This window comes from Neophocaena asiaeorientalis, unplaced genomic scaffold (assembly GCF_003031525.2).
Source record: "Neophocaena asiaeorientalis asiaeorientalis breed wild unplaced genomic scaffold, Neophocaena_asiaeorientalis_V1.1 scaffold133, whole genome shotgun sequence".
Lineage (NCBI taxonomy): Eukaryota > Metazoa > Chordata > Mammalia > Artiodactyla > Phocoenidae > Neophocaena > Neophocaena asiaeorientalis.
Genome location: NW_020174429.1, coordinates 3,264,732 through 3,280,840, shown reverse-complemented (window position 1 = coordinate 3,280,840; position 16,109 = coordinate 3,264,732). Strand labels below are relative to the sequence as shown.

General features: G+C 38.0%; 1 protein-coding gene across 1 annotated transcript in view; it reads right to left on the bottom strand.

Moving 5' to 3' along the window:
* The window catches only part of ME2 (malic enzyme 2), a 55,713-nt gene that overhangs the window by 29,838 nt on the left and 9,766 nt on the right, over positions 1-16,109 (bottom strand). The window contains exons 2-7 of the mRNA XM_024756829.1: positions 14,988-15,107; positions 7,497-7,630; positions 4,795-4,944; positions 2,120-2,195; positions 513-674; positions 97-200 (exon numbers count right to left, since the gene is read on the bottom strand). Of these exons, the coding sequence (XP_024612597.1) occupies positions 97-200; positions 513-674; positions 2,120-2,195; positions 4,795-4,944; positions 7,497-7,630; positions 14,988-15,095 (734 nt within the window). The 5' untranslated portion in view covers positions 15,096-15,107. The remainder of the gene's footprint in view (positions 1-96; positions 201-512; positions 675-2,119; positions 2,196-4,794; positions 4,945-7,496; positions 7,631-14,987; positions 15,108-16,109) is intronic.

Below are 16,109 nucleotides of genomic sequence, written 5' to 3'. Positions count from 1 at the left end.
TACCTATCTTCACAAAAGATAAAGGAAAACAAAACTGTGGTTCCTTTTTTTTTTTTTTAAGAGATGCTTTCATATACTCAAACTTTTAAAAAATACCTGTCAGTAATGGCCTTCATAAACTCATCAATCAGATCATCGTAACGTTGTGATCGATCTCTTTTCTGATATAAACCCATGTAAAATGGATCTTTTAAGAGTGCCTATAAAGGAGAACAAACGTAAAAATAAAAGCATTCTGTTATGTAACCATTTTAAACACATTCTATAAAACGAAAATTGTAAAATAAAGAAGCTAATAATTTTTAAAACTTTATTGCCCTTCTTCAAAAAACTTAATAGTATTAATTCACTATTATTTGCATAAATATTAAAAGGCGTTTAAGACAAAGGCTAATATCTAATCACAGAATTTTCTCTTCTTATATTTCTTCAAAAGAGGAATGTAATAAAGCAGTTTTTTTTTTTTTTTTAATATGGGAGAAGGGTCAAAGGGGGAAAATGATTTTACTCACTGGATTATCAGTTCCTACATCAATACACACAGGCAGGCATCTATCAGGCCGTATTCCAGCACAAGCTGTATACAAACAAAGTTTTCCTACTGGGATTCCCATTCCATAGACACCCAGATCTCCAAGACCCAGAATTCTCTCTCCATCAGTCACCACAACAGCCTTAATTACAAATAAGATAAAGTAAAATAAATTATAAGTTGTCCAAAATGGAGCACTTAAGAAACACATTCACAAAAAGATTCTCTTCGTCACAAAATAGCACGTATTAGATTATTCCATTCACATGAACATGTAAAGCTACAGAGAGAGAAGTGCATTAGTGGTTGTCTAGGGCTGAGTGGGGAGTGACACTAATGGGTACAGGGCTTTTCTGGCAGGGTGGGGATGAGGGAGCTGTGATGAAAATGTTCTCAATGACGATGGCTGCACAACTCCGTGAATATACTACAAATTACTGAATTTACATTTTAAGCCAGTGAATTGCATTGTATGTGAATTTTATCTCAGAAAAGCTACTGTTCAAAACAAAACAGAAAACCTCAAAAAAAGATTCTCTTCACATAGTTTCACTCTCACTTTTAAAAAGAAAATTGTTTCTTAACTAACTTTCAAAGTTCACCAACCAAGAATGCTTAAAATTCTAGGGTTTCTAGAATATAGATGTAAAGAGGAGAATTAACTAGATTTGATTTCCCTGTGTCTTTGGTTTAGGAGTAGAATGCTTCTGACTAGAGGATCAACCTGAATATGTTCACAAGGACTAAAAAGGGGAGAGGGGAACTTCTGATAAAGATTAACCCTAAGAGAAACAAAGAGTTTAGAAATAACATGTTACTCCAAATAATAACTGAAGCCAAACAGGAAAAACCTTAGCAATGGAGAAAAAAAATCTAGAATAAAAAATACACCTACAAGGTTTTAAGAGGATACTATGAAAAAAAAAAAAAAAAGAGGATACTATGAATTTAATTATCTGACCAAATTTTTTTTAGGTTATTAGAACAAATGATAATTCATCAAAGATTATTTTGGTGAGGAAAACATGCAATAAAGGCAACTAAGATTACTGCCTGTAATAAACACTAAAGCCTACCAAAAGATCTTAAATAAGTCATTAGTTTTTGTTTTATGAAAGACAGCCAGATTGACAGCTGTTTATATTTGCTAAATTTGAAATGCTAAGAGTGTTATATTTGCTTAAGGATCTAAATCTATCTTAGAATTAGAAGAAAAAAGACATAATGAATCCTCCCCATTGCCTACCAGAATAAAAGTTTTTATGGCATTTTAATGTATTTTCTTTACCTAGAATAATATTAACTGAAAAAGTAAAGGAATATAGAGAAAGCAAGAGATACCAGTGGTACTGTAGTGAACAGGCTCACCTTACTAGGCCCAGTTGCTTTCCCAGGGCAAACTCTATACCAGTAACCCATTTTATAATTACTATCATGATTTCCTCAGAGCACTAAATCTACATGTATGCAAGTACAAAATAAATCAGAGCAACAATGAAAAAAAACTGTTCTTGAAAATTTTGCCTTATAAGAGGTAACTTACATAGAAAGAAAAACATTGTGAAAGGAAGGTTGTGCTATTAGTACCTTAACATGATTTTCTGGCCAGTTATCCACAATTGATCTAACATGACCTCTGTCTGAGATTGAAATAAATAATCCCCTGCAACAGAACAAAAACACTTTTGCATTTCACAACAGTTTTTAGTTTTTTCTAAGTTTTTGTTCATAATTGGAATATTTAGATATTTTAGTAAAACATCAAGACACTGTCATTTCCAAGCAGATTTACCTAAGTCACACAGGTTTATTTTCAACCACTTCAAACTGTAATTGCATTGTTCACATAGTAGCTGCAACAAAGGTTATTATTAAATGATGTGATCATTTTTACCCAAGAAGAAATGTATCCACATCTCCTATTCAAATAAACTCAATATACCTCCAGTAAAAAGCAATATAAAGACAACCCACCAATGCAGGAAAGCACGATAAAGCTAAGTAAACTACTGTCAAAAGTCACTGAAACAAAATTTGAAATCTGAAGGAGCAGGAAGGGAGAGAAGAAAACTATAGTAATTTCACATAAAAAATCCATCCTTGAAGCATTAGGAAAAAGTAAAAAGTTATTTTAAACACTGTATATTGTTATCCAATTGAGATAATCCAGATTTCAATAAAGGAAGAGAGGAAGGCAGGAAGAGAGACAGAAAAAAGAAACATAGGTTCTAGAAAACAGGCCAAGTAAAGACGAGGGCCAATGGGCTCCCAGTGCCTTCAAACTGATTCTTAACTTTCTCACTGATATCCTTTTTAAAAAATTTATTTTATTGAAGTATAGTTGATTTACAATGTTGTGTTAATTTCTACTGTACAGCACAGTGACACAGTTATACATACATATATACATTCTTTATCATATTCTTTTCCATTATGGTTTATCAAAGGCTATTGAATACAGTGCCCTGTGCTATACAGTAGGAACTTGATGCTTATCCATTCTTCTTATCGACATCTTAACTTTGGCATTACTATCCCAGCTTAAATCAGTTTAAACGGTTTCTCAACCAGAGCTTCATAGTAGAATCATCTGATGAGCTTTTTATTTTATTTATTTATTTATTTATTTTGCGGTACGCGGGCCTCTCACTGCCGTGGCCTCTCCCGTTGCAGAGCACAGGCTCCAGACGCGCAGGCTCAGTGGCCATGGCTCACGGGCCCAGCCGCTCCGCGGCATGTGGGATCTTCCCGGACCGGGGCACGAACCCATGTCCCCTGCATCGGCAGGCGGACTCTCAACCACTGCGCCACCAGGGAAGCCCATCTGATGAGCTTTTTAAAATGCCAGGGTTCTACCCCCAGAGATTCTGATTTAACTAGCTTGGACTTAAACAACCAAGACCTACTGACCATCTTCTATGTAAAAAGCAAAACAAACAAAAAACCACTGCCACTGCACAAATGATACACGGTATCTGCCCTCACCCAAAAGCTCTTTATGTTTCATGTGAGTTCTCAACTCTGGGTGCACATCAAAATCACACCAGGAGATTTTATGAAACAGCAACACCTGGGCCCAACTCTAGACAAACTGAATCAGAATCTCTGTGGTTGGGGCCCAGGCATCAGTATCTTTTTGTTTTCCTTTGTCCTTTAATCTGGATTGGGAAGTACTATTATAAGTGAAAATGAAACTATAAAAGAGCTGAACAGCTGGGTTATACCACAGAAATGCTTAGACATATTAATTGATGGCAGCACATAGGACAGAACAGACAGTGTTCTCAAAGTGTCTTCCGGGGAATACCTGCAACACCATCACCGACGGTGTTCATTACAATCCGGACCTCCAGACCTTTCTCTTTTTCATCAGAATCTTGGGAATAGGAAGGAGAGGAAAGTTGGCAAGGATGAACATTTTAAGTAAGCCCCACAGATGTTTCATACGCATATTAAAGTTTGAAAGCCACTAGACTACATGAGAGGAGACTAAAGATAAATGCTATCACACAGTGTTTGCATTTCTACATTTGTATCAATACGTAAGCAGGACATGGGAAAAACATAAGGATTGTGGAAAATGATTACACGTTAGAGGAACAGAGAAGAAAACTCAAATTAAGTAAAAATAGCATTTATACAATGCTTATAAGTTTACAAAAAACTGTCACATCAGTTTCCTCATCTGACCTTCTCAGCAGCTCTTTGAAAAATATTGGTATTCCTACCTTATGATAAACAGATTCGGAGGAATAAAGTAACTTTTTCAAAGACTTGAGCCAATGCTCATTCCAGTACCCTTTCCACTTAAAATATTTGGAGGTACTTGAACTATCAGAAAGTAAAATTTGTGTAAATTCATAAAAAAGGACAAACAATAGAAATAAAGCTGATAAAAAAATGAGAATCTATCTCTTAATTGGCCAGATTGTCAAAAACTTTTATGATTATTCTGCTGAATATGCCACCAAAATTAAGAATACTGTGGGTTTTTTTTTTTTGGTACAAAAATGCACATTTCCTCTAACAATCATAAATACTTAAAGAAGGTTAGGAATAAATGATGGTATTTCCACAAAATAAAAGATATCACATGTTAGATTTTTATTAATCCCTTTTGGTCCAAATTAAGCTTTTGTGAGGTGGGAAATGTGGTTGGATAAGACTGCAATACATAAAATAGAAATGTAATAGGGGCTACGAAGTGATGTTTTTTCTACGCAATAGTCATTTGCAAATATATTTTTAAAAATAAGCCTTACCTAGGTCTTCTAAAGATGTGTCCATACTGGGAGCAGGCAAGACCAACTGTTGGTGTATATACAATTGGCATTAGACTTTCGATATCATCTTGCAGTATTCTGTAAAACAACTTCTCATTTCTTTCTTGTATTCCCATTATATAGATGTATCTGAAATTAAGCACACCAAATAATGCCTACATCAGCCAGCATTAGGCTAAAGACTTTGGCCTTTGAAGTCAAATCTAAACATCTAAAATTGAGGACTCCCTCCCCCTGGAAAACAAAACCCTATATTATCATTACATAATACCCAGGACTGAAAATCAACAAAAATAAAAATGTGCTTAAATGGTAGATGGTGATGATGAAAAGAGTAATAACAGAACCAACAGGTAACATTTATTGAGCTCTAACTGTGAGTCAGGCTCTGTATCAGGCACTGGAAACACAAAAATTACCATGAGGCCCCACCTTCAAGGACCTAATCTTCAAGGTGACTGACACGTAAATAAGGAAATAAAGTGGCATTCATTCAAATATTTACAAAATACTATGTGCCAGGTACTATTCTGAACTCCAGGGATGTAAGAAGTGCCCCTGTCCTCGTGGAGTGAGTTTGTTTGTTTATTCATTTACCCATCCATCCATCCATCCATCTGTCCGCAGCACATGGCATGCAGGATCTTAGTTCCCTGGCCAGGGATCAAACCCATGCTGCCCTGCAGTAGAAGCAAGGAATCCTAACCACTGGACCACCAGGGAATTTCCCTCATGGAGCTTATAATCCAGGAGGCTTATAGGCATTTTAAGTTCTATACAGGGCACACAGGTAGCACAAAAGGAGGCAATGGTCAATTCACATAAATATATAAATAACAGCTTTTAAAGAATAGAGGTTAGAAAACAGGGAGATGTTGGCCTGAAAAACCAGTAATCACACTGAATTAAATATGTCTAAAACAGACTCATTGTCTTTTCCCCACATTTGTTTCTCCTCTTGTTATCATCTGATCAAATGGGAATCCATCCAGAGTCCATTCTTGATTTCTTCCTCTCCCACCCTCCCCCACCCCAACCTAATAAATCAGTATGTCCCACAGAGACTACCTGTGAAATATCTTTCAAATATTTATTTCCTCCCTCCATCCCCACCCAGCCCAAGCCACCGTCACCTCTCACCTGGGCTACCTCAAGAACCTTTTTTTTTCAAACCTTATTAACACCACAGGCATCAAAGCAACAGCCTTTATTTTATTTTTTTATTTTAGGATTAAAGCTTCTATGTTTGTTTAGTAAACAAACCATTAAGCTAAAAACTAGAGAATAAGTAACCAAAGATTAAAAGAGCACAGAGGTATTGTTGAAAAAAATTAAAAATAAATATAGTAAAAGTTAGGTTTTTTTTTAAATTGGAGTATAGATGTTTTACAGTGTTGTAGTCTCTATTCTCACAATTTTGTTCCCCTGCTCCAATCCTATTCTTCTCTTAAAAACATACCTCTGATCATTTCTATTCTCCCTGAAGGGCTTCCAAATGCCAGTTTAATAGGCTTAAGCTCCTAAAATAGTTAACTAGACCTCAATGACTACTTTCCAGCCTCATCTTCATACTGAATCACTTCACTTCCTCAAATGCACCACAACTCTGACCTTGGAGTTGCAGCATACGCCCACACACCCTTTGCCTGGAACACCCTCTGACCAGGCACAGTCCTCTACTCATGCTCTCCAAATGCAGCTCAGTTGGCACACTCTCTGGGGTCCTTTTCTGTCATTCCCTGACCCCCACCACACATATATACACTTCAGATTTTCCTGACTTCAGGTCCCGTTAACACTCCCCTCCCTCTTTAACTCTCACGCCACTTCTTGACTTTGTCTTTCCTCCGTGGTAACATGAGTTCGAGACTATATATTTTTTCACGTATATATATATGCCCCATAATGTAAAGAAACCACTCTCACTAGTCACCAATATCCAATAATCCCCTATATTTTATAAACCCAATAAATATTTTTAGTTCTACAGTCAGACTGATCCCTGTACCAGAATACCCTGCCCTTCTTTCTCATTTGCCTGCTCCTTGTAACATACTGTTTCAAATTCAGCTCAGGCATCACTTCCTCCAGGAAGTGACTCCCCGAGCTCGGCTGGCACCCCTCTTCACATTTTCAGAATGTACTCTACATGTCCCTTTTTCTCACTGTGCTATACAATGACAGGCATAGTATAGCCATCTACTGATGAACTCCTAGAAGGCAGGCTAGGCTGTGAGTTACTGCGGTAGCCATACATTCTAATTTGCCCGGGACAGTTTCAGTTACTTCTTTTTTACTCCCCAAAGTGTCTGGGATTGGATGATATATTACATGGCCACCCTATCTGTCACCCAGTTTATATCCTCAGTGGCTAGCAATGGCACACACAAAGTAGGTGATCAATAAAAGTTATTGAATAGAATGGGTGCAAATTAGGTGATAGCCTCTGCTCCTAACATTCCGTTCAAACCTGAAATGCTCTGTGATTTTAACCATAAAATATTGATTTCTGCTAAATTTTACAATAGTGAAAATAAGTGAAGGAAACAATCATTATAAACCAACTGACTAAAACAAAAGTTTCATCGAGACTGTATGTTTCTCATGCATAATAATCATAATACTCCCAATTTTTCTGATCAGAACGCCAATAACCAACTAAGCATCTAATCAACTCTTACTTTTCCAAAGGGCCATTCAACTTTTTCACATTTCTGTGGAATCGTAAGGCTTGAATATCTTGTGTCTCTATTTTGGGAGGTAGAAGTCCTTGAAGGCCAAGCATTTGTCGTTCCTGTAATGTAAACGCCATCCCCTAAAAAGGAAAAAACAGAAGGATTAAAAATTATTACTTACAGGGGTAGCAATGGTGCGTCCTACCAAACATAATTTAAACATAAACTTAAAAAGATCAACAAGGTATCATTTTTGCCCGGACTTTCATAAATTTATGACTGATCATATCTAGTACTGGGGAGGGTATGGTAAAAGAATCACTCTCACATACCATTGCTGGAATATAAACTGGTTTAGGCTTTTTGAAAGCCAATTTCAAAGTACTCTTAGATTTGTTTTAAATGCACATAATGTATTATTTTTTTAACTGAAGTATAGTTGACTTACAATATTAGTTTCAGGTGTACAACATAGTGATTCAATGTTTTTATAGATTAAACTCCATTTAAAATTATTATAAAATAATGACTATATCTCCCTGTGCTGTACAATATATCCTTGTAGCTTATTTATTTTATACAAAGTGGTTTGTACCTCTTAATCCTCTACCCCTATCTTGCCCCTCTCCCCTTGCCTCTCCTCTCCTCCTAACCACTAGTTTGTTTTCTATATCTGTGAGTCTGTTTCTGTTTTGTTATATCCATTCACTTGTTTTGTTTTTTAGATTCCACATATAAGTGACATCACACAGTATTTGCCTTTGTCTGACTTATTTCACTGAGCATAATACTCCAGGTCCACCCATATTGTTGCAAATGGCAGAATTTCATTCTTCTTTATGGCTGAATGATATTCCATTGTGTGTACATATATCTTCTTTACCCATTCATCTTTTGATGGACACTTAGGTCGCTTCCATATCTTGAATGCACACAAAGCAATTCTACTTCCAGTTAGTTATCCTAGAGATATATTCATATATAGAGACGCGTATATGAAGAGATTAATTGTAGCACTGTTTCCAGTTCTCTTGCCTATTACAAACTAACTAAAAGTCCATCAATTATGGAAGAGTTAGCAACCTATGGTATTTCCATAAAAACACTTAAACATGTATCTCTAAGTGTGCAGTAGAAAGATCTCCCAGATACACAGTTAGGAGAAAAAGTCAAGTTGAAAATCAAAACAAATTCACTGTTAATTATTATGTTTAGAAAACCCCCATAAAGTACATATTATATACAGATGTATGCATACGTTAAAAATGAAATCAACAGAATACAGTTTGAAAGAACACAAACCAAATTAAGAGGCTACCGTGACTGGAAAGGAGTGAGGCTGAACAGAGGGAGGGGGAAGGAAGAATGCTACTTAAGAAAAATTAACCTATGTAATAAATTCTTTTTCAGTTTCTGGTATTCAGCTATGGGTTAAATTTTTTTTTTTTTTATCAATGATGTCAGTAAAAATGCCAGAGAAAGGACTTCTAAAAATCTTTTCCTCCATAAAAGCAACAAGAACCCTGGCCAAATGATCAGAATTCTGGAAATTAACCAAAGCTTTCAGCAGTTGGAGAGCATTTATTCAAGAAAAACTGCTGAATTTCAGTGAGAATAGCAAGCTTCATGGCATTTTAACTTGCCTTGTTCCTATCTCCCCTCCCCAGCTCCACAGTAACCTTGAAAACGCAATCACTGTGAAACAATCGCTTTGACAATCAGAGCCTGGCAGTCACTGGAGAAGGCAGGAGGGTTTGGAGATTCTTCTAAAGCCCCATATCCAGGAAACTGTTATTATCTGACCTGGAAGACCCTATTTGCAAGGCTGTCTTTATTTGACCTGACTTGGAGCTCAGGCAGTGTGAACAGCCTTTCCCGCCAGAAGGGTCTGTTGAAAACAATCAGAGGCAATTATTTAACATAGCAGCTCCCCAAGGCAGTAGGTAACAGTTGGGGCAAACAACAGGCTAACCAAAAAGCTGAAAAGGAAAAGCTGAGAAATGAGATGTCCATGGGGAACTTTGAAATGCTGAGACATATTCCTGAGAACCTAGAAGGTCATATGCACAGCTGTACGCATGTCCAGGAAAGACCTGAGAAAGCCCTAAGCTCCCACCTCTGGCTAACCTTGAGGCTCTGTGTAAACAGGAAGTGAAGGCTGATGCGTAGCTGTAAACTGCCTGGCTGAGTCCTGAAGGCACACCCCAGCAGGTACACAAAGCCCCCTGGCAAAGAATGGGAGATTTAATGGTTCTAGGTATTTCAGTTTCTGTTTAATCATTGGCTGATCACTAAGTTAACAAAGCAGAGACTTCAGTAGGCATACATAACAAGAAGAAGGAATTAGTTCAGAAACGACTGGGAGGAATGAATATCTGGTTTCCAGGGCAGCCACATTATTTTAAAAGCCCAGTTTTCAACCAAAAATCATAAGGCAAGCAAAAAACAAACAAACAAACAACAACAGCAACAAAACACATAAAGTCTGACTCATATACAGGAAATAAGGGCAGTTAATTGAAATTGCCCCTGGGGAAGCCCAAACATTGTACTTACTAGACAAAGACTTTAGTTATTCTAGGGGAGGGATAAATTGGGAATTTGGGATTAACACACTACTATATAAAAAACAGATAAACAATAAGGACCTACTGTACAGCACAGGGAACTATATTCAATATCTTGTAATAATCTATAATGGAAAAGAATCTGAAAAAGAATATACTTTGCTGTATAACTGAAACATTGTAAGTCAACTATACTTCAATTTAAAAAAAGAAAAAAGTTAGTTATTTTAAATATATCAAAAAAACTAAAAAAAACCATTGTCTAATGAACTAAGAAGAAGTATGAGAATGACATCCTACTAAATAGAGAATACTGATAAACAGAGAAGATAAAAAAGGAACTAAATAGAAATTCTGGAATTGAAACTACAACAACTGAAATAAAAAATTCACTAAAGGGGCTCAACAAGCAGACTTGAGTGGTGGAAGGAAAAAACCATCAGATTTAAAGATTGGTCACCCGAGATAATCCAGTCTGAGAAATAGAAAGGAAAAATTAAAAAAAACAAAAAAAAAGAAAAATAAGGAATAAATGTGAACAGACCTGAGAGACCAGCAAGAGTACCAACACGTACATAACAGGAGGCCCAGAGGTGAGGAGAGAAAAGGCTAAAGAATATTTGAAAAAATAATGGCTAAAAACCTCCCAAATTTGATGAGAAGCATTAATCCACACATCCAAGAAGCTCAATAGGTCCAATCAAGAAAAACTCAAAGAACTCTACCCCTAGACACATCATATTCAAACTGTCAAAAGCCAAAGACAGCAGAAATCTGAGAGCAAAGAGAAGTGACTCATCACGTGCAGGGGATCCTCAAAAAGAGTAACAGCTGATTTCTTATCAGAAACCACGGAGGCCATAGACAGTGCTGAAAGAAAAATAACCTGTCAACCACGAATTTCTAAATCCTACAAATCCATCCTTCAAAAATGGAGAAATTGGGCTTCCCTGGTGGCGCAGTGGTTGGGAATCTGCCTGCCAATGCAGGGGACACGGGTTTGAGCCCTGGTCTGGGAGGATCCCACATGCCACGGAGCAACTAGCCCCGTGAGCCACAATTACTGAGCCTGCGCATCTGGAGCCTGTGCTCCGCAACAGGAGAGGCTGCGATAGTGAGAGGCCCGTGCACCACGATGAAGAGTGGCCCCCACTCGCCGCAACTACAGAAAGCCCTCGCACAAAAACGAAGACCCAATACAGCCATAAATAAATAAATAAATAAATGGAGAAATTAAGACATTCCAGATAAACAAAAACAGAGAATTCATTGCTAACAGACCCGTCTCACAAGAAATACTAAAGGGAGTCCTTCAGGCCTAAATTAAAGACATTAGACAATAATTCAAATCCACACAAAGAAATAAAGAACATGGATAAAATGACTACATAATATAAAAGACAGTATAAATGTACTTTTTGTTTGTAGATCTTTTTCTCTCCTACCCAATTTAAAAGACAATTACATAAAGCAGTAATTATAAATCTGTGTTGACGGTCATGCAACGTATAAAATGTAATTTGTACTTTGTATGACGAAGCAGCACAAAAGAAGGAGATGGACCTCTACAGGAGCAAAATTTTGCTGTACTGTTTAAATTAAATTGGTATCAAACTGAATTAGACTGTATTAAAGATGGTAATTGTAATCCTCAGGGCAAACCACTAAGAAAATAACTCAGAAATAGGCAGGAAAAGAAAAGACAAGGGAATTTAAATGGCATCATAGAAAATTTAATACAAATGAAGGGAACAATGGAGTAAAGAGGAACAAAAGGCACATAAGACATTTAAAACAAATAGCAAAATAGCAGACATAAATCATACCTTATTAGTTATTACACTAACGTAGATGGATTAAACTCTATAATTAAAAGGATTGGCAGAATGGATAAAAAAACATGATCCAATCATATGCTGACTACAACAGACACACTTTGATTCAAAGATACAAATAGGTGGAAAGTTTCAAAGATACAAATAGGTGGAAAGTAAAAGAATGGAAAAAGATACACCATGTCAATAGTAACCAAAAGAGAGTTGGAGTAGCTATGTTAGTAACAGACAAAATAGACTTTGAAACAAACATGTTTGTTTGTTTCAAACAAGAGGAGGGCATTTTGCTGAAAGCATCAATCCATTAAGAAGATACAACAATTATAAACATATTTTGTTAGATAACAAAATACATGAAGCAAAAACTGACAGAATTAGGGAGTAAGACAATTCAACAAGCTGAAAATTTCAATATCTCATTTTCAATAATGGAAAAAACAACTAGACAGAAAATCAACATGGAAAAAGAAGACTTGAACAACACCATAAAGCAACTAGACCTAGCAGACACTCCCCTCAAAAGAAGCAGGATACACATTCTTTTCAAGTGCACAAGGAATATTCCCCAGGACAGACCATTTATCAGGCCATAAAACAAGTCTCAGTAAATCTGAAAGGATTTAAGTTACCCAAAGTATGATCTTCAACCACAATGCAATGAGATTAGAAATTAATAATGGGGGACTTCCCTGGTGGCACAGTGGTTAAGAATCCGCCTGCCAACGCAGGGGACACTGGTTCGAGCCCTAGTCCACGAAGATCCCACATGCCACGGAGCAACTAAGCCTGTGAGCCACAACTACTGAGCCTGCGTGCCACAAGTACTGAAGCCCGTGCACCTAGAGCCCGTGCTCCACAACAAGAGAAGCCACCGCATTGAGAAGCCCACACACCATGACAAAGAGTAGCCCTCACTCACCGCAACTAGAGAAAGCCCGCGCATGGCGACGAAGACCCAATGCAGCCATAAATAAATAAATTAATTAATTAAATTTTAAAAATTAAAAATAAAAGAAATTAATAATGGACATTTGGGGAATTCACAAACACTTTGATTTTAAACAACACACTCCTAAAAACCAATTGGTCAGAGAAGAAAGCACAGGGAAATTAGAAGACACTTCCAGATGAATTAAAACACACATACCAAAACTTATAGGATACAGTGAAAATAATGCTAAGGGAAATTTGTAGCTGTAAATGTAACTTAAAAAGGCAGAACGACTTCAAATCAATTGCCTAACCTTCCATCTTAAGAAACTAGGGGGAAAAAGGAACAAACTAAACCTGAAGCAAGAAGGAAGGAAATAATAAAGATTACAGTGAAAATAAATAAATAAAATAGAAAAAAACAATTGGAAAAATTAAAAGATTAAACCAAAAGTTGGTTCTTTGTAAAGACCTACAAAATTGATGAACTTTTAGAATGAAAAAAGGGGGAGAAGACTCAAATCACTAAATCCTTTGTGCCTCATGTTGCTCCTTACAAGATTTTATCTAAGGCTGGAAAATATAAAGGGGTTAAAACCCCTGTATTTTTATATAGTTTTAAATGAACTGTGTTCATTTAAAAGTGCTTTACCTATCCTATTGCCAAAGATAAATGAGTAGCTACACATGGTTTCACTGCCTATCTCCCATTTAGATTTAAGAGACACTCAAAAGTGTTTTATTTATAATGTACAGTAGAAATTAAAATGATTATTAAAGAAATAATTTTATGTATTAAGTATTTATGTTAATAGTTGATAAAATTCTTAAATTTGCTGGCCTGGTGTAAGTGAAGACAACATAGTTTAAAATAGATGTCTTGATTAGCTCTTTAACAGTCAGCAGAAACAACCTTCCTCTCACCTGCCCTTCTCCTACTCTTTTCTGTCTTCCAATGCCACTTGTTCCACCAAACCTCTTTTGCTCATCTACACAACCGCAATGCCCTCCCAGTTTACACAGAAGTGTACCTCCCTCTGCAACAGAGCAGGACCCTATGGTCTTTGCCCACCCCCATGTCCTCAGTCAAAGGAGACCACATGATAATAGTTTAGTCGTTAAGCATAGTCAAGGCCCTTTAGTCCCTCCTTACGGGCTACAGATAACATTCTGAGCTGTATCCTGGGAGCTGTCTTATAGATACTGAAACACTCACCAGGTGGAAGAAGTTAACTATGTGATGACCAGGCTGTAGCCATGACATAAGCTGCCACAATTGCGAGAACTGGCCTCAAAGAAATGAGAACCGACCCTGGAACTGAAGATTAACTGTACCTAAAACAATCAAGGTGACACTGGTCGGACCAACAATGACCAATGTCAAGATGACTGTCAGAGCTGACTGTGCTGCTTCTGCACATAGGCACCTCCCTCGACCTATGAAAGCTCTTGCCCACTGGCTGTGGGGGGCGTGTATGCCTCTGGACGGGCATCTGCCCTCCCCCCTCGTTGCTGGCATCCAAAATAAAGCAAACTTAACTTTCCATCAATCTTGCCTCTTTAATGGCTTTTGAGCAGCGAGCAACTGGACCCTACTTTCAGTTACACTTCGGCTGATCTTGAGCTATTTTCCTTTAGATATATGCCATTTCTCCACATGAGTCAATATTGATAAAAATCCCTTAACTAGACTCTTCAGTGTGCAGGTAAGCATACTAGGGGGGGAAATAAAAGGCCCCTTCTATTTCTTTCCCTCCAAGGGCAGTTAGAATAATCCATCAGGGATTAGGAAATTACCAAACATTTATAAAAATGACAATATGACTAAACGGGATAAATCTAAATATACTGCATCTGGCCAACAGTTCTGGCCAATATGCTACTCTTGGGTTTTTGTTTTGTTTTGCTTTTGAGCTAGAACTAGGAAATAAACTCAATCCTTCTTGGGTGGTAGAAACTGTGGTAGAAACTGTGAGGGTGAAATTTGGGAGGTATAAAGCAGCCATAATTGTCACAATGCGGAGAAAAGAGAAAATTCATGCACATTTCCGAACAGTTTTAGTATAAAGCTACAGAATACAAAAATTTCATACTTTATCAGTCTAAAATATATCAAACCTTTACCAGGAAGAGAGAAAATGTGTGTTAGAATTAATGTTACTAACCTTGTTTGTTCTTGGGTTCAACATAAGTGGCTTGCCTTTCTCTTTTATGTGCAAATGACGACATGCCAGAGTACAAGGAGTGGCAACTATTTTAAACCTGGACAACATCGTTTCTCTCACCTGGGAAAAACAAAGCAAATAAAGATGATGAGAAACATATTATAGAACTGCATGAATATCAGGGATCAGTTTTCAAAAGCAGATTTAGAAAGCTTCACTTCCCACAAGTGAAAAAAATTTTTCAAAACACATTTATGTTGGCAGAACCTTCAAGTTAGCAGAGGAGTAAGACGTGGAAATCACCTTCCTCCCCACAAATACATCAAAAATACAACTACATGTGGAACAACTCCTACAGAACACCTACTAAACGCTGGCAGAAGACCTCAGACTTCCCCAAAGGCAAGAAACTCCCCACTTACCTGGGTAGGGCAAAAGAAAAAAGGAAACACCGAGACAAAAGAATAGGGACGGGACCTGCACCTCTGGGAGGCAGCTGTGGAGGAGGAAAAGTTTCTACATACTAGGAAGCCCCTTCACTGGTGGAGACGGGCAGTGGGTTGGGGGGAAGCTTGGGAGCCAGGGAGGAGAGCGCAGCAACAGGGGTGCAGAGGGCAAAGTGGAGAGATTCCTGCACAGAGGATTGGTGCCGATTGGCACTCACCAGCCCGAGAGGTTCCTCTGCTCTCCCGCCGGGGGGCGGGGGGCGGACGGGGGCTGGGAGCTGAGGCTCGGGCTTCAGAGATCAGATCCCAGGGAGAGGACTGGGGTTGGCTGCGTGAACACAGCCTGAAGGGGGCTAGTGAGCCACAGCTAGCAGGGAGGGAGTCCGGGAAAAGTCTGGAACTGCCTAAGAGGCAAGAGACCATTGTTTCCGGGTGCGTGAGGAGAGGGGATACAGAGCATTGCCTAAATGAGCTCCAAAAGAGGGAATGAGCCGCAGCTATCAGCGCAGACACCAGAGACGGGCATGAAACGCTAAGGCTGCTACTGCAGCCACCAAGAAGTCTGTGTGCAAGCATAGGTCCACACCTCCCCTCCCGGGAACCTGTGCAGCCTACCACAACCAGGGTCCCGTGATCCAGGGACATCTTCCCTGGGAGAACACACAGCATGCCTCAG